The sequence below is a fragment of the Pan paniscus genome, chromosome 8, assembly GCF_029289425.2.
Source record: "Pan paniscus chromosome 8, NHGRI_mPanPan1-v2.0_pri, whole genome shotgun sequence".
In the NCBI taxonomy this organism is placed as follows: domain Eukaryota; kingdom Metazoa; phylum Chordata; class Mammalia; order Primates; family Hominidae; genus Pan; species Pan paniscus.
The window spans coordinates 130,597,475-130,620,087 of NC_073257.2; the positions used below are offsets into that span (position 1 = coordinate 130,597,475).

Here is a 22,613-nt window from a genome sequence, read left to right on the forward strand (position 1 = left end):
GCAATATCAGCAAGTAAGAGCCAAAATTAAAGTATGAAACCTAAACAAAAGTAAGTTACCATTAAATTACTAAACTTCATCTGGGTTAGATTTTCAGCTTGAAAATAATGAACTACTTTTTATGCTATTTAAAGAAGGCACTACAGGCACAAATACCTACAGGAGCCACGCTAATAACATACATAAGTAAAGCAGGCCTGGTGCAAGAATAAGAAAAGTGGTGAGGGCTTTATTGAACAGCAGAATGTGTGTTGCCCTCTAGAGGCATAGAGGTTCAAAAAATTTTAAAACACTTACTAAAAAAATGTAAAAACATCATGCCACAAGGCTTAAACCTAGAAACACGTATTTATAAGATAATAAGCTCACACAGTCTAAATCCCACTGAGAAAGTAGTTTAACTGACCTTTACTAAATTAAAATGAAACAAAGTCTGAAACACATGGAATAGCTGGAATCTTCATTCAGGAAATATTATCAGGTTGCTGATAAACAGGAAACCATTAGAGGTCTATAATTCATACCAGGCAAGAATAAATATGTTCAACTCTCACACTTTTTTAATCCAAATAACTTGACATATTATTTGTTTATTGTCAATCTCCCTCAAACTAGACGTAAGCCCCATGGAGAAGGAATTCACTGCTAGAGCCCCAACTCTAAACAGTATATGACACATGGTAGGTACCCAGTAACATCTGTAAAGCGAATTAACTTCGTGAGTCAAAATAAATGCTGAACAGAAAAACAGTGAAAGATATACTACTTATTAGCTGTTTTGGAATTAAAGCTTAAATTACATTTGATTTCACACAGGCTAAAGCAAACCAGGTTAGCCCTACTATATAATCCTTTTAAGGGTTTTTTTGTTTTATAAGGGAAGAATAAATTCAGGAATTATAGTAAGCATTATGAATTCATACTTGGTCTACTGCAGAGACTGATCATTACTTTCTATCAGTGCCTCAAAAGTGTGAGATCCAGAGCAGCAGCATCAGCATCACCTGGAAACTTGTTGCAAATGCAAACTGTCAGGCCCCAACACAGACCTGCTGAATCAGAAATTCTAGGGGTGGGTGGAACCCAGGAAGCTGTTTAACAAGCCCTCCAGATAATTCTTACGCCTGTTAAAGTTTGAAAACCACTCTAATGCTTCAGCAGCCCTGGACAGCCAGGGTTCACTTAGGTGTTCCTCTTTCCTCAATTGCTAATATATGGTTTGTCTGTTCTCAACAACTTGAATTGGAGAGTCAAATAAAGGTGTGAATATATCAAACAAAATGTTTAAAAGGTAGCTAGGAACTGTCTTCCTACCAAAGATTCACTAAAATTCTTCTCTTCCATATCCCTTCTCCCCACCAAAAAAGCCACCTTCATTTAGAATAGACTCTTTAAGAATGTAGTAATGGCAATTATAAAATAAATAATTAAGCCAAATTTAAAAGGCTAAATTATGAATGACTTTTTAATTAATTGCAACTAGATAATCAGAACAGACAAGGAGAAAAGAGCCCTTTGTTACCTATTTAACTCGAGCTAGTTAACGTATGCTATCTAAAAGAAAAATTATGACTTTTTGTCACTAGAGTATGCTCATCTGTCAATAACAATCTAATAAATCTGGCTGAATGTTCCAGCAAAATGTTCTGCTCCCTCCAGCACAGGGGGACGACTGAACTCTTCCAAGTGTTGGACTCAGAGCAGCTGAAGGCCAAGAACATAACCTGAGGAATGGAAGGGAAGCCCTTGTAGATAAGGAAGAGGAATGGTCATAGAAAGTATAAGAAGTAAAAGCCATACAGAAATTTTTTTAAACAGAAAAAATTTTATCAGGATAAGAAAATATTTTTGTACAGTTGTACTGTGTTTATGTTTTAAGCTAAGAGTTATTACAGAGAAGCCGAAAAGTTTTTTAAAACTTAAAAAGTTTATAAAGTAAAAAAGTTACAGGAAGCTAAGGTTGATTTATTATTTAATAATTTTTTTTTTTTTTTGAGACAGGGTCTCTCACTCTGTCACCCAGGCTGGAGTACAGTGGCGCAATCTCAGCTCACTGCAACCTCTCCCTCTGGGGCTCAAGTGATCCTCCCAACTCAACCTTCAGAGTAGCTGGGACTACAGATGAGGTTTTGCCATGTTCCCCAAGCTGGTCTTAAAACTCCTGGGCTCAAGTGATCTGCCTGTCTCGGCCTCCCAAAGTGCTGGGATTACACATGTGAGCCACAGCATCTGGCCAGAAGCAATTTTTAAATAAATTTAGTAAAACCTAAGTGTACAGTGTTTTTAAAGTCTAGAGCAATATACAGAAAGGCCTTCACTTTCACTCATGCCACTCACCCACACAACTTCTAGTCTTGGAAGTTCCAATCATGATAGGTGCCCTATACACGCATACCATTTTTTTATCTTTTATGCCATGCTTTTACTGTACCTTTTCTATGTTTAAATACACAAATACCATTATGTTACAGTTGCATACAGTATTCAGTACAGTAGCATGTTGTACATATCATACAGGTTTGTAGCCTAAAAGCAATAGGCTATATCCTATATAGCCTAAGTGTGTAGTGGGCTATACCACCTAGGTTTGTGTAAGTATACCCTATGATGTTCCCACAGTGTACAAAATCGCCTAACAAAACAATTCTCAGAATTCTCAGAATGTATCCCTGTTGTTAAGCAAAGCATGACAGTACTTTAACGTATCCTGTTCCTTATTAGGAGGGAAAAAAAAAAAAAACCTGTACCATCTACTCAGGTATATTTTGATTTGCCAGTACAAGAGAGCAGCAATTATTTCTAAAGTAGGTTAAAGCCTCTTAAAAGTTGTGTGCTTTAGGTATTTGTTTGGGAAGTTTCTAAATTTTAGGGTTTATGGTTTGCATAATTCAATTTAAACACTATGGACAATTTAAAATGTCTACTGTGATCATGAGTTAGTCATTCCTCAGTGTATCATTACATTCAGATGACAACAACCAGATGACACTGATGTCTTATTTTTATTTTATCTAAGTTCTCATTAACACATTCTTTAAGGGTTCTATGCTCCCCACCCCATAACAAGACAACATTTTGGTCCAGATAAGCCTTATAACATACCAGCCGTATAAAACCTCCTTTGCCTTGCTTCAAATGAAGTGCCTCGTCCCCCAAAACACTAAAACTTGTAGAGCAAACACACAGTTACTGTTTTACTGCTTAGAAATCTACACATTTTTCAATTAGAGGAAATGTAATAAAATAGTAGAAACTTCCTTCATCACTACTATCTTAAAAAAAAAAAAAAAAAAAAACCTAGCTGTAGTGGCCTACCAGCAGATTGAGATCTATGTTCCTTTAGAATAGTTACTATACAACACTGTTCTACCATTACAACATCACATAGGAGCCTGTGACACAGTTCCTAAAATGGACATGTTATGACATACATACATACACGAAAAGTTCAAGAGCTATCAAGACATCCATTTTAGCTCCAACTCCACCTAATCCAAAATCTCATAAAATTCAAAGTACTCAAAATTCAAAACAGAAAAGTATTTGCTCAACTGAGATTACATAGGTGTAAACTATGCTAACTGCAGGTCTACGACAGTTTTAAAATTTCATGGTGTCTTCCAAGATTTAAATAAGTCAATCTCTCCTTGGCATTATGCCCAGTAGAGTCTGAACCTTGAAGCAGTAGCTTGAAGCAGGTGCTGAGGTGGATACCAATGGTGGGTAAACAAACCTTGCCCTGTAGGCCCCTGAGAAGATCAGGACTTGAGGACATAATACTATGAACAGGCATTTTTGGAAATGGGTGGAAGATGCAATAGAAAAGTCTGCAGACTCAACGGTAAAAAGAACCGAGAAGGATTATTCTGTGGAGAAACTGAGAGACAAAGGCTTAGAACTCTGAGACCTAGAAACATGCAGGGCAGGACTGTGAGGGAGTGAGAAGCACAGAACTGGCAGATTAAGCAGAAGTCAGCGTAAGAAATGCTCAAACATCTAGCCCCACTCCTTTCATTCCAGAATGCTATGCGCCAGGAAAAATATGCTTTATTCCCCCCCCCACCCCCACCCCCACCTATCCATTCTGCCATTCTCTCAGAATGGAAGATCCTTCTCTAGAGAAACTAAACAGTCCCAGAGAAAACACATTCACATACTAATATTTGGCAGTTCCTCAACAAAACAGCAGCTCTGCATTCAATCAACCTAACATGAAGCCCAATACTTAAATCTGACAAGGCCCATTATAAACACAGAGCTAGCAATTATCTTTTTTCACTTTTAAATATGGATAGACAACTAAGAATCACCAAAGATTTGTAGAAAGTCTCAGACAAGAGAGATCAAAACAAATTTGAAAAGCTAAAAACAAAGATAATCCAGAGAATAGAACTTGTTTAAAAACTATAATTACTATCTTCAGAAAGGTAAGATAAAAATTAAAAACAGTGTCATAAAAAAGAAGCAATCCAAGTGCTCTTTAAAAAAAAAAAAAAAAAAAAAAAGGCTGGGCGCTGTGGTTCACGCCTGTAATCCCAGCACTTTTGGAGGCCAAGGCAGGCGGATCACGAGGTCAGGAGATAGAGACCATCCTGGCTAACACGGTGAAACCTGGTCTCTACTAAAAATACAAAAAAAATTAGCTGGGCATGGTGGCGGGCACCTGTATTCCCAGCTACTCGGGAGGCTGAGGCAAGAGAATGGTGTGAACCCGGGAGGTGGAGCTTGCAGTGAGCCGAGATCATGCCACTGCACTCCAGCCTGGGTGACAGAGACTCCTCCGTCTCAAAAAAAAAAAGGTCAGTGTTAAAAATACAACATCAAGGAAATCTCCCAGAGCTTTACGAGAAAGGGGACGTAGCAAAATGCAGTTAACAGACTTAGAAGATCAAAACAGAAATTCAACATTTGACTACCAATAATTCCAGAGAAAACAGAATAGAGAAAATGTAAAGGGAGAGAAATATTAACACATTAATATAAAAAAACGAACTAAGAAATTTTCTCAAGGGGAAAAAACGAATGGCACCTGACTTCTCCATTTTAATATGCGTGCTTAAAGTTAATGAAGCAATACTTTTAAAATGCCAAGGGAAAGTTATTTTCCGTTAAGAATTCTATACCCAAACTATCAATCAAGTGTGAAAGCAGCATTTTTAGATATGCCAAGACCTGAAACTTTATCCACACACTCTCAGGAAATGACTAGAAGATATGCTCTATGTACATACTCAGAAATTCATCAATAAAAAGGAAGACAAGCAATCATTCCAAGTATCTGGGAAGTCCCTGAGTGGCAACTATGCACTGGCCCTAAGCAATAAACAGAAACAAGAGGACTAACAGCTTCACAGACAAAAACAAAAGCTGATTTGCTTGAGCATTTCAAAAACACCAGTGACAGGTACATGGCGAATCTAACAAAGCTGTTGAAAAGTTTTAAGAGTATGTTTGGCTGGGTGCGGTGGCTCATGCCTATAATCCCAGCGCTTTGGGAAGCCCAGGCAGATGGATCACCTGAGGTCAGGAGTTAGAGACCAGCCTGGCCAACATGGTGAAACCCCGTCTCTACTAAAAGTACAAAAAAATTAGCTGGGTGTGGTGGCATGCGCCTATAATCCCAGCTACTCAGGAGACTGAGGTGGGAGGATCGCTTGAACTCGGGAGGCGGAGGTTGCAGTGATCTGAGATCACACCACTGCACTCCAGCCTGGGCGACAGAGCGGGACTCTGTCTCAAAAAACAAACAAACAAACAAAAAGAGTAAGTTCAACAAAAATTCTGCCAATACAAACAAGGCAACTAACAACAACATTCTACGTAAAATAAAATGTAATCTCAGTACACTTTAGGCCCTTCCGTGAATATTTACATAGCTATAATGTAAATATGGCTTACTGATTAAACCACAAATTGTGGCCGTTTGCAGTGGCTCACACCTGTAATCCCAGCACTTTGGGAGGCCAACTCAGGCAGATGGCTTGAGGCCAGGAGTTCAAGACCAGCCTGGTCAACATGGCAAAACCCCCATCTCTACCAAAAATACAAAAATTAGCCAGGCACGGTGGCACATGACTGTAATCCCAGCTACTCAGGAAGCTGAGGTACAAGAATTTCTTGAACCCAGGAGGCAGAGACTACAGTGAGCCGAGATCGCGCCACTGCACTCCAGCCTGGGAGATAGAGTGAGTCTCTGTCTTAAAATAAATAAAAATTTTTTTAAAACTGTGATAGTGGCCAGGCACGGCAGCTCGCGCCTGTAATCCCAGCACTTTAGGAGGCTGAGGCGGGGAGATCACGAGGTCAGGAGATCGAGACCATCCTGGCTAAGACGGTGAAACCCCGTCTCTACTAAAAATACAAAAAATTAGCCGGGCGTGGTGGCAGGCGCCTGTAGTCCCAGCTACTCAGGAGGCTGAGGCAGGAGAATAGCGTGAACCCGGGAGACGGAGCTTGCAGTGAGCCAAGATCGCGCCACCGCACTCCAGCCTGGGCGACAGTGTCAGATTCCATCTCAAAAAAAAAAAAAAAAACAAAACTGTGATAGTAAAAGAATTAAGAAAGGTAAGGTATGTTAGAGGTATAAGAGAATTAAATCCTGGAAGTCAACAGGTAATATAAAAATGATAAATTAAGCAGTAACAATATCACCACATTGAAATGTGTGGCTAATACCAGAAGAAACAGCTAAATGAATCATAATTAAATGACTGACTTTGAGTAACGGGTCCAGGAATGGGAAGGGGTAGGGAAAGGAACCACTGATTTTCATTATGTGTCTTTTTGCATAATTTGAGTTTTAAAATTATAAACCTGTATTAATTTAATAAGAGCAAAGTACTGTTTTTGTTTTTTAAGTATGAAGAGTTTGGTGAATCACAAATCCTCAGAAATGGAAAAGCAAATCTATTGAAATTAAATTTTTGTTTCAGGGTAAAATTTTGTTTCAGAATATCTCCAATATTCTAAGGCACAGGAAATGAGAAAATGCAGAATTTACCAACTGCTTCTGGACCTCTCTACCTGACTGTTCCATAGACACCTTAAAAGAGACAGACACACACACACACACCCCCCCTCACTTCACACCTTTATACCTTCCACGTCTGGGTCAAAGGCACTGACAGCTACCCGTCATCCAAACCAGCAATCTTTAATCTTCATCTTCCTTTCCTCACCCCCAAAATTTTGTAGATTCTAGTCCCTAAATATCTCCAAATTGAAACCTCTTATCTTTTAAAATTTTATTTGTTCAAGTCTCCATCTCTTGTCTAGATTACAGAAATTGTAACACCCTAACTAGCCCCTAGGCCTCCACTCTCTATCTGCTCTAAATTAACACACTAAGACAAATGTCTCCCTTAAAACCTCCCATTATTACAGAAGAAAATCCTTCCACTAACATGGTCCTTCACTATCTAGCCCTTTCTATCTATCCATGTTTAACATGAGCCAGTCTCTCCTCCTACTCTGTATTCCAAAAATAATTTCAATTCTGGGTCTTTGGCACAGGCTGCCCCTCTGCAAGGAAGTCTCTTCCCGTCCAGCTTCCCCATCCCCACCCCCTATCCTCCTGGCCAACTTCTATTCATTTTTATAAAGACTCTCTTTCCTGAATGCTACCAAATACATAGCTTTATTATAGCATTTAATCATAATGTATCATAATTACCTTTCTATCACCTCCCACATTCAACTGTGTCTCTTCATTACCAGAGGCTAAAATATTACTTTGGCATACAATAAACACTTAATAAAATGCCATTCAGATGATGAATCAGCATACCTGCAACTACATATTACACATCTATCCAACTTTATCTATAGAGGTTAATAACCGAATGTCCACAAAAGCAGGAAGAAAAAATGGAAAGCCAGTTTGCCCTGTCAAGACATACCATAAAAGGATATTAACAATCAACCTTTATATAGTGCTTAACAGTTTACAATGTGAATACATATGGTCCACGGTTTACAGAGTTTACAGTAAATAAACAGTATTCATTTTCTTGAGAGATTTGGGACTGGGCCTTAAGTAAACATTAAAATGCCTTTCTCTTACAGTTTCATCAACAACATTTTATATGATGCAGGTCAAAAAATAGCAAGACAAGATCCCCAATAAGATCCTCAAGTTCGGCCGGGAACAGAGGCTCACTCCTGTAATCCCAGCACAAATGGGGCCAGTTTGGTGGAGTATGATCAATCTGAAAACCCTGACCTCACGAAACCCTGCTTACACACCCGCCTCCCAACATGAGACTAACTTTACTTGATTAAAGACCCTGCCATGATATTACCTGAAACCTCACAAAAAAGATTCTCTCTAAGCAGAACTCACTGTCTCTAGATCTCTAACTAGAATCAGATTTCCCAAGGGAACAAGTACCAAACCTAAATAAATAGGAGACAGCTTACATTCCAAAAGAACTATAAGACTTTAATACATTATACTGGCAGAAACTTGGGAATACATGTGGGAATGGATTGTGAGGGTGCTGAACAATGAAGAAAGAACTTTAGACGCAACAAGTCATTAAAAGGAATGCACTTACTAAAGATTCTTTATTCACTATACTACTTCAAGAAACTGGATACAGTTCTAACAGTTTGCTTGGTTAACTGAAACCTGGACTGTCAGCCTGCATTAAAAACAGTTGGAACTCTCACTGATTTAAGAGCAGGATTAACAGCAGATTAGATACTAAAAAAGAAAACATTAGTGAGCATGAAGACATAGCATTAAAACTTACCCAAACTAAAGCACAGAGAGTAAAAAAGAAAAAAAAAAATCTTTAAAAAAATGAACAGAAACTCAGTGACTCATGGTACAATAACAAGTGTTATAACATATGTGTAACTAGTGGCAGGGGGGTTCTGACAAAAAATAATGAATAATTTTCCAAATTTGACAAATTCTAAAACCCCACAAATCCAAAAAATAAACACTAAAAAAGAACATAAAAAATTGCTGAAAACTTAAGATAAAGTAAAAATTTTAAAAGTACCCAGGAAAAAAAGGGGCATATTATATATAGAGAAACAAAGATAAGACTATACAGACATTTATTAAAGAAACAATAAGGCCGGGTGCAGTGGCTCACCTAAGGTCAGGAGTTCGAGACCAGCCTGGCCAACATGGTGAAACCCTGTCGCTACTAAAAATACAAAAATTAGCCGGCCATGGTGGCGTTTGCCTATAGTCCTAGCTATTCAGGAGGCTGAGGCAGGAGAATCGCTTGAACCCGGGAGGTGGAGGTTGCAGTGAGCTGAGATCGCGCCACTGCACTCCAGCCTGGGCAACAAGACGGAAACTCCGTCTCCAAAAAAAAGAAAAAAGAAACAATGCAGGTCAGAAGACAATGGAAAGACTCTTTAAAGTATTTATAGAAGAAAAAAAAAGGCTGTATATCTAGAATTCTATATCCAGCAAATATCCTTAGAAAATGAAGATAAAATAAAGATTTCTGCAGACAAAAGCTGAACAAATTGAAGGCCAACAGAACTACATTGTAAGAAATATTAAAGGAAGTTCTAAAGAGGGAAGAAAAATAAGAGGTGGAAACTTCCATCTACACAAAGGAAAGAAGAGGGACAGAAATGATAACTATCTGGGTAAATACAAAAGACTTACATTCCAGTTTATTATTATTTCAAAGAAATCTCAGTATGATTCCATTCATATGAAAGATCTGGAGGCCGGGTGCGGTGGCTCACGCCTGTAATCCTAGCACTTTGGGAGGCTGAGGAGGGTGGATCACCTGAGGTCAGGAGTTTGAGACCACCCTGGCCAACACGGCAGAAACCCCGTCTCTACTAAAAATATGAAGTTAGCCGGGCATGGTGGCGCATGCTTGTAGTCCCAGCTACTCAGGAGGCTGGGGCAGGAGCATCACTTGAGCCCGGGAGGTGGAGGTTGCGGTGAGCTGAGATCGCGCCATTGCACTCCAGCCTGGGCAACAAGGGCGAAACTCCGTCTCAAAACAAAAACAAAAACAAAAAAAAAAAAACAAAGATCTGGAATAGGTAAACCCAGAGAGACAGAAAGCAAATTGGTGGATGCCAGGGGCAGGGAGAAGTGAGGAAACGGAACTAATTGCTTAATGGGTATGGAATGTTATTTTGGGTTGATGAAAATGTTTTGGAACTAGATAGAGGTAGTTGCACAACACTGGGCATGTACTCAATGCCACTGAATTATTCACTTTAAAATAGTTAATTGTGTGTTACATAAATTTCATTCCAAGTTTTTTTGGGGGGCCAGGGCAGGAACAGATTCTCGTCATGTCGCCCAGCTTGGAGTGCAATGATGCGATCTCAGCTCACTGCAACCACCACCTCCTGGGTTCAAGCAATTCTCCTGCCTCAGCCTCCTGAGCAGCTGGGATTATAGGCGCACACCACTACACCTGGCTAATTTTTGTATTTTTAGTATGGACGGGGTTTTACCACATTGGCCAGGCTGGTCTCAAACTCCTGACCTTGTGGATTCACCCACCTCAGCCTCCCAAAGTGCTGGGATTACAGGCATGAGCCACCACGCCCGGCTCATTCCAACTTTTAAAAAAAGATACGTGACTGTTTTGAGCAAAATTAATGACAGTGTATTTGGGGAATTATGACATATATTAAAGTTAAAATGTACAACAATAGCATAAAGGACAGGAGTGGATAAATGGAAGTATACTGCTATTAGATTTTTACATTATAAGTAAAGTAGTCTAATACTATTTGAAGGTAGACTGTTATAAGTTAAACTTTCATAATCATAAATCCTAGAGTAACCCCCAAACAGCAAAACAACCATGCTAATAAGCCAAACTGGAGACAAAACTGAATCATAAAAATAACAAAAAAGAAGACAGGAAAAGGGTTGGGCCCAGTGGCTCATGCCCGTAATCCTAGCACTTTGGGAGGCCGAGGTAGGTAGGTGGATCACCTGAGGTCAGGAGATCAAGACCAGCCTAGCCAACACGGCAAAACCTCATCTCTACTAAAAATACAAAAATTAGCTGGGTGTGGTGGCACATGACTGTAATCCCAGCTACTCGGGAGGCTGAGAAAGGGAATCGCTTGAACCTGGGAGGTGGAGGTTGCAGTGAGCCGAGATCGTGCCACTGCACTCCAGCCTGGGCGACAGAGCGAGACTCCGTCTCAAAAAAAAAAAAAAAGGAGACAGGAAAAGAGGAACATTTTTTAAATAACAGATGGACAAAGAGTAAACAAAAGTGCAAGACAATATGATTTAAACCCTACCATATTGGTAACTACATTAAACACATTGGTAGCAGAGGTTGTCAGACTGGATTTTAAAAAAGATCCAACCATATGTTGTCTACAAGAAATGTACTTTACACAAAAAATAAATTAAAAGTAAAATGACGGTAAAAGATACATTATGCAAACAATAACCCTTAAAAAAAAAACCTGGAATGCCTACAAGTAAAAGTAGTCTTGGCTGGGAATGGTGGCTCATGCCTGTAATCCCAGCACTTTGGGAAGCCAAGGTGGGTGGATCACAAGGTCAGGAGATCGAGACCATCCTGGCTAATACGGTGAAACCCCATCTCTACTAAAAAAAAATACAAAAAAAAAAAAAATTCGCTGGGCGTGGTGGCAGGCGCCTGTAGTCCCAGCTACTCGGGAGGCTGAGGCAGGAGAATGGCGTGAACCCAGGAGGCGGAGCTTGCAGTGAGCTGAGATCGCACCACTGCACTCCAGCCTGGGCAACAGAGCAAGACACTGTCTCAAAAAAAAAAAAAAAAAAAAAGGGAGTCTTTAGGGTAAGGAATATTAACAAGGATAAAGTCAGACATTCCATCATGATAAACAGTCAATTCATCAAGAAGATATGCAACAATCCTAAATCTGATGGACTAAATAAGATTAATGAAATAGAACTGACGCCCATACATACATGGTCAGTTATTTCTGACAAAGTTTCCAAAGTAACTCAGTAAGAAAAGGATAGTCTTTTCAACAAATAGTCCCAACACACTTGGATATCCATATAGAATAAAAGGAGCCTCAATCCTTATCTCACACTATACAGACATCAACTCATAATTCAGATCACAGACCTAAACGTAAAAGCTAAAACCATAAAACTGCTAAGAAAAATTACAGATAATATCTTGACTTTGGGGTAGGCAAATATTTCTTATGATACAAAAAACAACAGCTAGAGAAGAAAAAATTGACAGTTTAGACATCATCAAAACTGAAAAACATGTACTCTTCAGAAGACACCGTTAAGGAAAAAAAAGACAAGACAGAGGGAGAAAACAGTAATAATAGTTGTCTGACAAAACTTGTATCCAAAATTTATAGTGAATTCTTTAAACACATTAAGACAAACAACAAAAGAAATGAGCAAAAGATGTGAGCAGATTATCACAAACAAAATTATAAGGCAAGCAAATGATCACATGAAAAAGCCAACGGCACATGTAAAAGAGAAATGCAAAATAGATACACGAAGAGATACTACTACTTATTCTCTAGAACAGGGGTCCCCAACCCCAGGCCACAGGAACCGGTCGGTGGCCTGTAAGGAACCAGGCCACACATCAGGAGGTGAGCTGTGGGCCGGCGAGCATTACCACCTGAGCTCCACCTCCTGTCAGATCAGCACAGGAATTAGATTCTCAAAGGAGCGCCAACCCTATAATGCAAGGGATCTAGGTTGCGCACTCCTTACCAGACTCTAAGACCTGATGATCCGAGGTGGGACAATTTCATCCCAAAACCATCCCCCAGTCCACAGAAAAATTGTCTCTTCCACGCAACTGGTCCCTGGTGGGGACCGATGCTCCAAACTTTAAAAGACTGACAATACCAAGAATGCAGAGCCTAACCAGTACAAGTGCCAATTAAGTAAGTGGAGCAACTGGAGCTGTCATATACAGCTGGTGGGAGTGTAAAATGGTGCAACCACCCTAAAGAATTGTTTGGCAGTTTCTCATAAAGTTAAACGTATCAATAATATATAAGCAAGGAATTCCACTTGTATGAAACCTTTACCCACACCAAACCTTGTACATGGTTGTTTACAGCAGCTGTGTTCATGACAGCCAAAACCAGAGACCACCTAAATGATCAACCTAATGACCAACAAATTAATGATTTTTTGGTAAATCAAAAAAAAAAAAAAAAAGACTACTTTGGGATATCCAAAAAAAAAAAAAAAACAACTACTCCTCAGTCAGAAAAATGAATAAGTAACTGACATATGCGAGAACGTGGAAGAATCTCAAGAACAGAATAAGAAACAAGCCAAGCACAAAACAATACACATTGTATGATTTCATTTATATGAAATCCTACAGTGACAGAAGGCAGATCAGTAGGAATGCTTGGGGCTGGAGGAAGCAGGCAGCGTTAACTGACTGCAAAGAGACACAGGGAAGGCAGAGCATGGTAGTTTACAACTGTAATCCCAGCACTCTGGGAGTCCAAGGCAGGTAGATCACTTGAGGCCAGGAGTTCAAGATCAGCCTGGCCAACATGGTGAAACCCCATCCCTACTAAAAACACAAAAATTAGCTAGGTGTGGTGGTGTGTGCCTGTAATCCCAGCTGCTTGGGAGGCTGATGTGGGAGAATCACTTGAACCCGGGAGCCAGAGGTTGCAGTGAGCCGAAACCGTGCCACTGCACTCCAGCCTGGGCGACAGAGTGAGATCCCATCTCCAAAAAAAAAAGAGAGAGACAGAGAGACAGAGGGAAGTATTTCAGGGTGACAGAAATGTTCTCTTGGTTGTTGTGGTGGTTACTGCTGGACAGACAGTCCTCCGTGGGCCTCACGCACTCCGACATGTCTTATTGAGTATGCCAGGAATGCAATCACTCTTGAACCTGGGCCATTCTGTACCTGGTAACCTTGAAAGACGAGATAACATCTCCCTCTAGACAAAGAGCAGGCTTGCTCACTGCTTACTATAAAAGTAGTGGATTCCCCAAGTTTGATGTTCTTCAGCTGCAACACAGCACCACTGAGAGAGCATCCATCTTGGCCATAGTATGTCACCCTCTTGGGACTTGGGGGAAGGGGAAACTATGCAAATATAGCAATTCTCATGCTGTGTGCTATGACAAGAAAAATAAATTCCTTCATCTCTCACTCAGGAGTCCCCCATCTTATGTCAGCACCCAGTAATACAAGTTGAGAATCCTAAATCCAAAAATCCAAAATCTGAAACTTTTTGAGCACCAATATGATGCTTAAAGGAAATGTTCACTGGAAAATTTTGGATTTTGAATTTTTGGATTTGGGATGCTCAATCATTTGGTATAACACAAATATTCCAAAATCCGAAAGAAATCTGAAATCCAAAACACTTCTGGTCCCAAGCATTTTGGATGAGGGATAGTCAACCTGTAATAGTAATAGGCTACCTTTTAAGTATTAGTAGGGTAAAATCAAATTCCACACCAGACGGTGACATGGGTTAAAATGCATCAAACTGCACACCTAAAATGGGTACACTATATTGAATGGAGGAGAAGAGGTGTGGAGGAAGAAAATGGACACAGGAAAAAGAGGAAAGGAAAAGGAAGAAGAGTTAGGAGGAGGGAGGAAGCAGTCACAACAGAAATTACTTAGTACGTGGAGAAATGAGTCCAGACATATGAAGAAAGGAATATAAATTTGTCATGTTCTAACCCACTCTTACTCCCTAAACTGTGCTCTGAGAAGGTCCTTCACCAACTAATATATAAATAATTAAATATAATTACTGAAAAAAATGCTGTGGTGGTTGTCCCTTGTAATTCCGGGTTAAAGATGGGCAATACTGCCATTAAAAGAGGTTCCCTGATTTCAGTGGAATAGTTCTACTTCCAGAGTGACAAAGTGGAAATAACTTCCAGATATAAAATGGGCATGATTATTTAAAGAGGCAGCAGGGCCAGAGTGATCAGCAGAATGGCTTGGATTTCTGGTGGCTTGGATCTCCCTCATGGTGGCTAACCATGATATCCTTAGGAAAACAAAGGCAATATACTGGGGTATTACTTGATCTGTTATAATGGACAGAAAAGAAAAACTCTAGATATATTAAACAGAGGTCTCACCTAAGTGGCATAATGGAAAGCCACGTAACCTCACCTAAAACCCACAATGAGCCGATTCACAGACACAGAAATGCTGGAATAAAGAAGAGGATGAGTTCCACTGAGGAAGAACCCCACATAATTAAAGTCTTCCTCCTAGCCTTTTCCAATAGAACATGCAGGTATTCATTAGGGAGATAGTACATTTGGGAAATGGAAATCACTGAGACTTTTCAAAGATTAATAAACACTGGCTCTAAGCCAATACGAACCCTAAGAGACAGGAACGTCACTATGGTAAACCAGGCAGATCAGGGGCTTATGGACGTCACATAAATGGTGTTTTGGCCTCAATCCATCTCACAGTAGGGCTGGTGGACCCGTAGTAACACTGTAACTCCCCCAGTTCTGAAACTAGTTCATGGTTCCCTAACCTGTGAAGTCAGGAATATCAACATAGGAAGGGCTAGATGTACCCTTTCCTACCAAAGTAATAAACTCGAAGCAACAAACAACACATCTCTGTGGGAACTACAGAAAACACTATCAATGTCAAAGACTTTAAAAATAAGAAAGGAGGGCCGGGCGTGGTGGCTCACGCCTGTAATCCCAGCACTTTGGGAGGCCAAGGCGGGTGGATGACCTGAGGTCAGGAGTTTGAGACCAGCCTGACCAACCTGTGAAACACATCTCTACTAAAAATACAAAAATTAGCCGGGTGTAGTGGCGCGCCCCTGTAATCCCAGCTACTCAGGAGGCTGAGGCAGGAGAATTGCTTGAATCCGGGAGGCGGAGATTGCAGTGAGCTGAGACTGCACCACCGGCACTCCAGCCTGGCGACAGAGCGAGACTGTCTCAAAAAAAAAAAAAAAAAAAAAAAAAGGAATGGTGATAATTATGACATTCTTATTTCATGGGTCTGTTTGGCCAGAGCAAAAGAGATGAGTCTTGGAGCATGACTGTGGATTATCATCAATCAAATCCAGAGTGACTCCAATTTTAGTTGCTGTTCCAGACATGGTCTCTTCACTGTGACAAATCAACACCATCCCTGGCACCTACCATGCATCCATCAAGATAATAAATGCTTTTTATCTCTGTCCCAAAACTAGAAACCAACAGAAGCTGTTTTCACCTTACAGTCTAAAGTATACCTTCACTGCCATAGCTGAGGGATACATTAACGCGGCAGCTACCTTCCACTATCTGGTCCACAGAGACTTCGGGCATCTCAACATCTCACAAGTTCACTACACTGCTATTCCCACAAGCAAGTATACGTTTTCCTGTATTACCATATCCCCATTGCACTTGGCACTATTCATTCAGCTTTCTAATTTTTGTCAACCTAACAGGTGGAAAAAGACATTCCGTTACTATTTTATTCTTTAATTTTTGTGGATATATAGTAGGCATATATTTTTATGAGGTATATGGGATATTTTGATACAGGCATACAATGTGTAATAATCCCATCAGGGAAAATGCGGTACCATCACCTCAAGCATTTATCCTTTGTTTTACAAACAATCCAATTATACTCTTTTCCATTACTATTTTAATATGCATGTCTCTGAATATTAATAAATTCATCTCTTCTTATGCTTGTTAGGGTTTCCTATTCTTTCTATAAGCTACTTATTAATATCCTTTGCCTATTTTTCTACAGAAGTTGCTGCCCTCTTGTTGATGTATAGTAAGTAGTCCCTTGTCTAGTCAGATCATCATCCCTTGTTAATTTTAGGCACTGTAAATATCTTCTCTCATTCTTTCATCTTTTGCCAAATGAATAATTTTCATATAATCAAAATAATTAATTTTTCACCTTTATAAACTTTTGAAGCTTTAAAAAGTACTTCCCTGTCCCTAGGGAAAGAGCTTAACATTTTCAATAATATTAACTTTGGTTTTTCTTTTCACATTTAGGTCTTTAATTCATTTAGAGTCTATCCATTTATGATATTAAATTTATTTTTTCTCTATATAGTGAGTCACTCTCCCTAACAACATATGACTCCTTTCTCCAGTGGTTTATGATGCCAGTTAAAAAGTTCCCAACTTTTATACATGTATCCAGGTAAGTCTCTGCCCTCCAATTTGTTTCCTTGGTCTATTTTTCTGTTCTTGCACTTACACCACTTTACTACAGCCTTGACATCTTAACTTCTAATAAGGCAAGCCTCCCATCCCCAAACAAATGTTTAAGATTGATTTTGTTATTCACAAACTTTATCCCACCCACCATATAAATTTTAGACTTAGGCTATTGAGTTTGTCAAACCAAATGTAATTTTGACGTCATTTAAACTGAATTTATAAATTGGAGAAAATTAGTATTCTTGTAAGTAATTTGATCCAAGAGCAAGGAAAATTGTACCATTTATTTAGATTATCCTCTAGTTTCTTTTTCAAGTTTTAAAGTTTCCTTTTTAAAGGTCTTGCGTATTCACGGGTTGATTCCTAGAGACTTTAGAGTTTTGTTGCTATTATTGCATATAGTATTTACTTTTGATTATCTTTACTAGTTATCACTAGTTTAGTAAATGCTATCAAATTTTTGTAAGTTTATCTTAAATCCAGCAATCCTGCTAAACTCTTACTAGTTCTAAGTTTTCTCTGGATTTTAATGGTTCATCTAGGTAGGTGATCATATTATCTGCAAATAATAACTTTTATTGCTTCCCTTACAATCTTTATACCTTATTTTTTTGCTCCTTATAATGTTAGCCAGGACCTTCCTACAATGCTAAACAGTAGTAATGACAGGAGCATCCTTATCTTGTTACGGATCTTTAAGTATATGTATCTAAAATTTCTCCATTAAGTATTATTATTTACTGAAGGTTTTTGGTAATGACCTTTATCTAGTTATCTTGTACTCCTAGGTTACCAAGAGTTTTTATCATAAATAGCTGCTGGATCTAGTTGAATGATTTCAGGGCACCAATTGAGATAATCGTAATTTTTTTCCTTTAGTCTATTAAAGAGCTAAATTAGATAAGTAGATGTTAAACCATGCTTTCATCTCTAGGACTAACTCTATGGATCAGGACTCTGTAACACACTGTTGGATTTGATGAGCGAGTATTTTTTCTGCAGTATTTTCATTTCTATGCTAAGTAAAACAGACCTATAATTTTCTCTTCTTACACGTCCTTATCTGTTTTAGAATCAAGATTTCACAAGCCTCATAAAATGAACTTGGTATTTTTTCTATTTTCCAGGGCAACTTGCAAAAAGAATTAAGTGTTATAAAGTATGGTGGAATTCATCAGCGTATCTGGATCCAGAGCTTCTAAAAAGGGAGCTCTTTACCATTTCAGTTTATTAGTTCAAGATATTTCTTCTGATACCAATTTTCACATTTACTAGTTTTCTAAGAACTATATTTTTCATTTAGGCTTTCAAATTCATCAGCCTAAGTTCATAACGTTCTTTTTTTAATCTGATATTTGTAGTTATTTTCCATTTTTCATTTATTTGCGTCTTTTTTTCTTGTCGATTTTATCAGAGGTCTGTCTGCCTAGCTTACTCATTTTTCCACAAAAATAATCTTTTGGTGTGACAAATCCTTTTGTTCTCAATTTTACTGATTTCTGTTCCTAACTTTATGCTCTTTTTTGAACTCTTCAAATGAACTTTACTAAGGCAATCTTCCTTCGTGACTCAGGTGAAGTCATTCTGCCACTCTACAGAAGGTCTGGTTCCACAATACAGCCTTCAACACACAAACTATACAATATAAACATGATTATCATGAATAAGGAGAAAAAGCGTATATAATCTTACCAAACGTACATATCAATGTCTTTGACTAAGGCAGTATCTTGGGGCAAATAAAATTACGCGCTGTTCCCACACACAGTGTGTAAGATTCCGACTATCTGCATCAAGGCAAATATTTTCTCTGCACAGCTAACTGGACAAGCACAGCTTCATAAAATTAGTAGCTAGAAATGAACTCTCCAGTTGCTTTACCAGATGCCATTCAAAACTTGCAGTTAATAATAGGAGAGAAAAACCTGGCTGTGATGGTCACAATCATTTTCAACATCCTATCACCACCACCACCGCCACGCACACATACACACAAACCAAAGTAACAGCACATTCTTTTCCTAGCTATGGAAGCATACATATATCCTGGTCAGAGGCAGTTTCGGATTACAAAACAGATTTTGATCTTAAATCTTAATGCGTGCAATTGAGCGTTAAGACAGACTACTATAAAGTTCAACATGCAACCCAATCTTGGGTTTGGACACAAAACATAACCCATTATAAGGCTTATTGTTATGAGTGTAAGCTCTGAAAAGTGATTTTATGCATTATTAGCTTCAAGACGATGTCGGAGCTGCCACTGCATCGGAAAGCAACTCATTATTTCCCTAGCAGGATGCAAAAGTGTTACACAGTAGAGAAGGAACAAGGTGTAGATATAGGTCAACTTTCAAATTCCTTACTTGTTTAACACAGCCTGGCCAAAAACACAAGAACACAAGTTGCCAGATTTCTTTTCTCTCTCTGGCTGCAGAAGACTGAAGGCCTTTCCCTAACGAGACTCAGGCAGCCTTATTTTCCCCTCACTTTGAGGGTGAAACTTCAAGAGAAGACGGGTGCGAAAAGAGCTTCCCAATGTTGAGAGACTGCCAGTTGTGATAGGGATCGCATTGACAGAACTTGGGGCTCCGTGTGTACCAGGCTGCCTCTCTAGGCCAGGTAACACAAGAAGCCAGGGCCGCTCAGGCGCTGGCCGCAGACACCAAATGAGGGGGAGGGGACGGTGAGGGGGAAGGAGGCAGGGAGGCGAAGGCGGACGGGGAGAAGAGGAAAGACCGAGGCCTGAAACAAAGGAAGCGGAGCTTTCTCCAAGAGGGGGTGGATTCGGCGTCCGAGTGAGGTGGAGAAAAGCCAAGGCTGCAGGGAAAGGCTGGACTCACAGAACTTGGAGGTGGAGGTGTTGATGTTGATGGTGGAGCTGGCGGTGGGGGCGGGGGCCGCCTTGGCCACGGCGGCGGCCGCGTCGCAGCTCTTCAACATCATGATCACCCCGTTAGCCTCCGGCGGTGGCGGCGGCCCCATCGGGAGCCCCTCCTTGGGGCCTTTCCTGTCCACGGAGACCGCGGGCACCGCCAGCAGCTGCCCCCCCGGAGGCTCTCGGGCAGGGGCCGGGATCGACGAGGGGGGCGGCGGAGGTGGCAGGGGCTGCCGGAAGCCGTCCACCGCAGCCTCCCAGTTGTTGTGGTTCTGGTCGTCCATCATCGCCTCGTAGCTGCCCCCCTCCTCCTCTTCCATGCTTTCCTCCATCCTGCTGGCCCCCGGCACCCGCCCGCCTCACAGGCACCTGCCGCCTGTCTCAACCCCGGGCCAGCGGGCACCGCTGCCTCCCCAAGTTACATCGCCGGCGGCAGGAATGGGCGCAGCGGAGAGGGCTGCGGTGCGCAGGGTCTCTCGCTCTCCGCGGGGCCGACTAGCTTGAAGACGCGGCTGACGGCGGTGGGCGCTCCGGGGCTCTAGTCTGGGAGAGGCAGCCGTAAAGCAGCGGCGCTCCTCACGACATTTTACAGCGGCTTCCAACAGGCAGTTGGAAAGGGCAGCTGGGGGCGAGGCCAGGAGGGCACGTGGTGCGAGGGACTGGCCGCGAGAAAGCGGAGCCAAAAGGGGCGGGAGCTGTGAGTCACTCCCACGCAACAGGGCAGAGGTTCGCCCCGCCTCGGCTGGCAGGGAGCTAACAGGGGAGGCGCGACGGGTCCGGACGGGCATTCGCCGGCCCCGCCCCCTGCCCGGCCTCACGTGACAAAGGTGTGTCTTGCGCAGGCGCGTTCGCAATCTGGTTACCATGAGGACGAGGCCCTCGCCGGTTCCTGAGGACGCGCGCGGAGCACTCTTGGCAGTAGCTGTGGACTGGCCAGAGTTATTGGAGGTGTTTTCCTGGCGTCCTCCAAGTCTACGGGGCCTTCGCACCTCTGAGTGCCTGAGAGCCCCGGCTTTTGCTTCGGACGGAGGTACGGGACCCCAAGAGGCCCCGGAGTCGCAGGTTATAAACGGATGAGACCGCCGTGGGTGGCCCGTGGTCCGACTGCTCTTGGGTCGGTCCCCAGCCGTCGCGACACACACGCACAAAATCGAGAATAAAAACCGAATCACACATAGCAGGATGGCGCAAAAAAGAAATGCGTTTGAGTTACTCATGTGTTTTTAAAATTCCTTTACGCTTGTATGCACTAAGGCCAGCAACCCAACTTTTAAAAATGCCGGCTCAGTCCGGGCGCGGTGGCTTACTCCTGTAATCCCAGCACTTTGGGAGGCTGAGGCGGGCGGATCACGAGGTCAGGAAATCGACACTATTCTGGCTAACACGGGAAACCCCGTTTCTACTAAAAATACAAAAAAGTTAGCCGGGCGTGGTGGCACGTGCCTGTTGTCCCAGCTAGCTGCTCGGGAGGCTGAGGCAGAATTGCTTGAACCCGGGAGGCAGAGGTTGCAGTGAGCCGAAATCGCGCCACTGCACTCCAGCCTGGGCAACAGAGCGAGACTCCATCTCAAAAAAAAAAAAAAAAAAATGCGAGCTGGGCGCAGTGGCTCACGCCTGTAATTCAACCACTGGAGGAGATCGAGATGGGAGGCCCGCTTGTGCCCAGGAATTCGAGACCAGCCAGACCAGCATAACAAGACCACGCCTCTAAAAACAAAATTAGCCTGGCATGCTGGCGTGTGCCTGTGATCCCAGCTACTCTGGAGGCTGAGGTGGATCACTTGAGCCCTGGAGGTCAAGGCTGCAGTGAGCCGAGATCGCGCAACTGCACTCCAGCCTGGGTGACAGAGTGAGACTGTCTCCAAAAAAAAAAAAAAAGAGAATTAAGTGGTATGCTGAAGGGGAAAACATAAAACCTTAGAATTACATGTGTGGCAAAAAGAGAGGCAGAAGGAAGGCAAATTCTGTTTCAAACAACTAATGGTTTATCATCAACAGACTCTAGGTAGATGGCTGGGTGAGTGCGATGAGATAAAGAAGAGTCTTTACATTTAAAAAAAAAAAGTCCAATATACAGGGAAGATAGAGTCAAAAAAGTGTCTCTAACATACTGTGTCATAAAGCAAGTCTTTACATATCTAAGGATTTATATCATAGCGACTATATGGCCACAAAATATATGAAGCGAAAACAAACAGAAGTATAAGAAGACAAAGAAATCTACCATCAGAGTAGGTGATTTTTCACTCCCTCTCTAATTGCAGTGAGTTGAATACAGCCTCCCACAAGATATGTCCATATCCTAATTCCTAGAACTTGCGAGTATGACCTTATTTGGAAAAAAGGGCGTTTGCAGATGTAATTAAAGTTCTTGACATGAGAAGATCATCCTGGATTATCCAGGTGGGCCATCAATCCAATGACAGGTGTCTTTATAAAAGAGAGGTAGAAGAGAAGAGAAGGTAATGTAACCACAGAAGCAGAGATTGGAGTGATGGCATTCCCAAGTCAAGGAATGCTGACAGCACCCAAAGCTGGAAGAGACAAATTTTCCTCTTGAGCCTCTGGAGGGAGTGTGACCCTGCC

The 22,613-nt window shown here is 41.3% G+C and overlaps 1 protein-coding gene across 1 annotated transcript in view; it reads right to left on the reverse strand.

Moving 5' to 3' along the window:
* CACUL1 (CDK2 associated cullin domain 1) overlaps positions 1-20,651 on the reverse strand; it is a 75,554-nt gene extending 54,903 nt beyond the window's left edge. The window contains exon 1 of the mRNA XM_003825642.7: positions 19,993-20,651. Coding sequence (XP_003825690.2) covers positions 19,993-20,359 — 367 coding nt within the window. The 5' untranslated portion in view covers positions 20,360-20,651. The remainder of the gene's footprint in view (positions 1-19,992) is intronic.
* Positions 20,652-22,613: the final 1,962 nt, after the last annotated feature.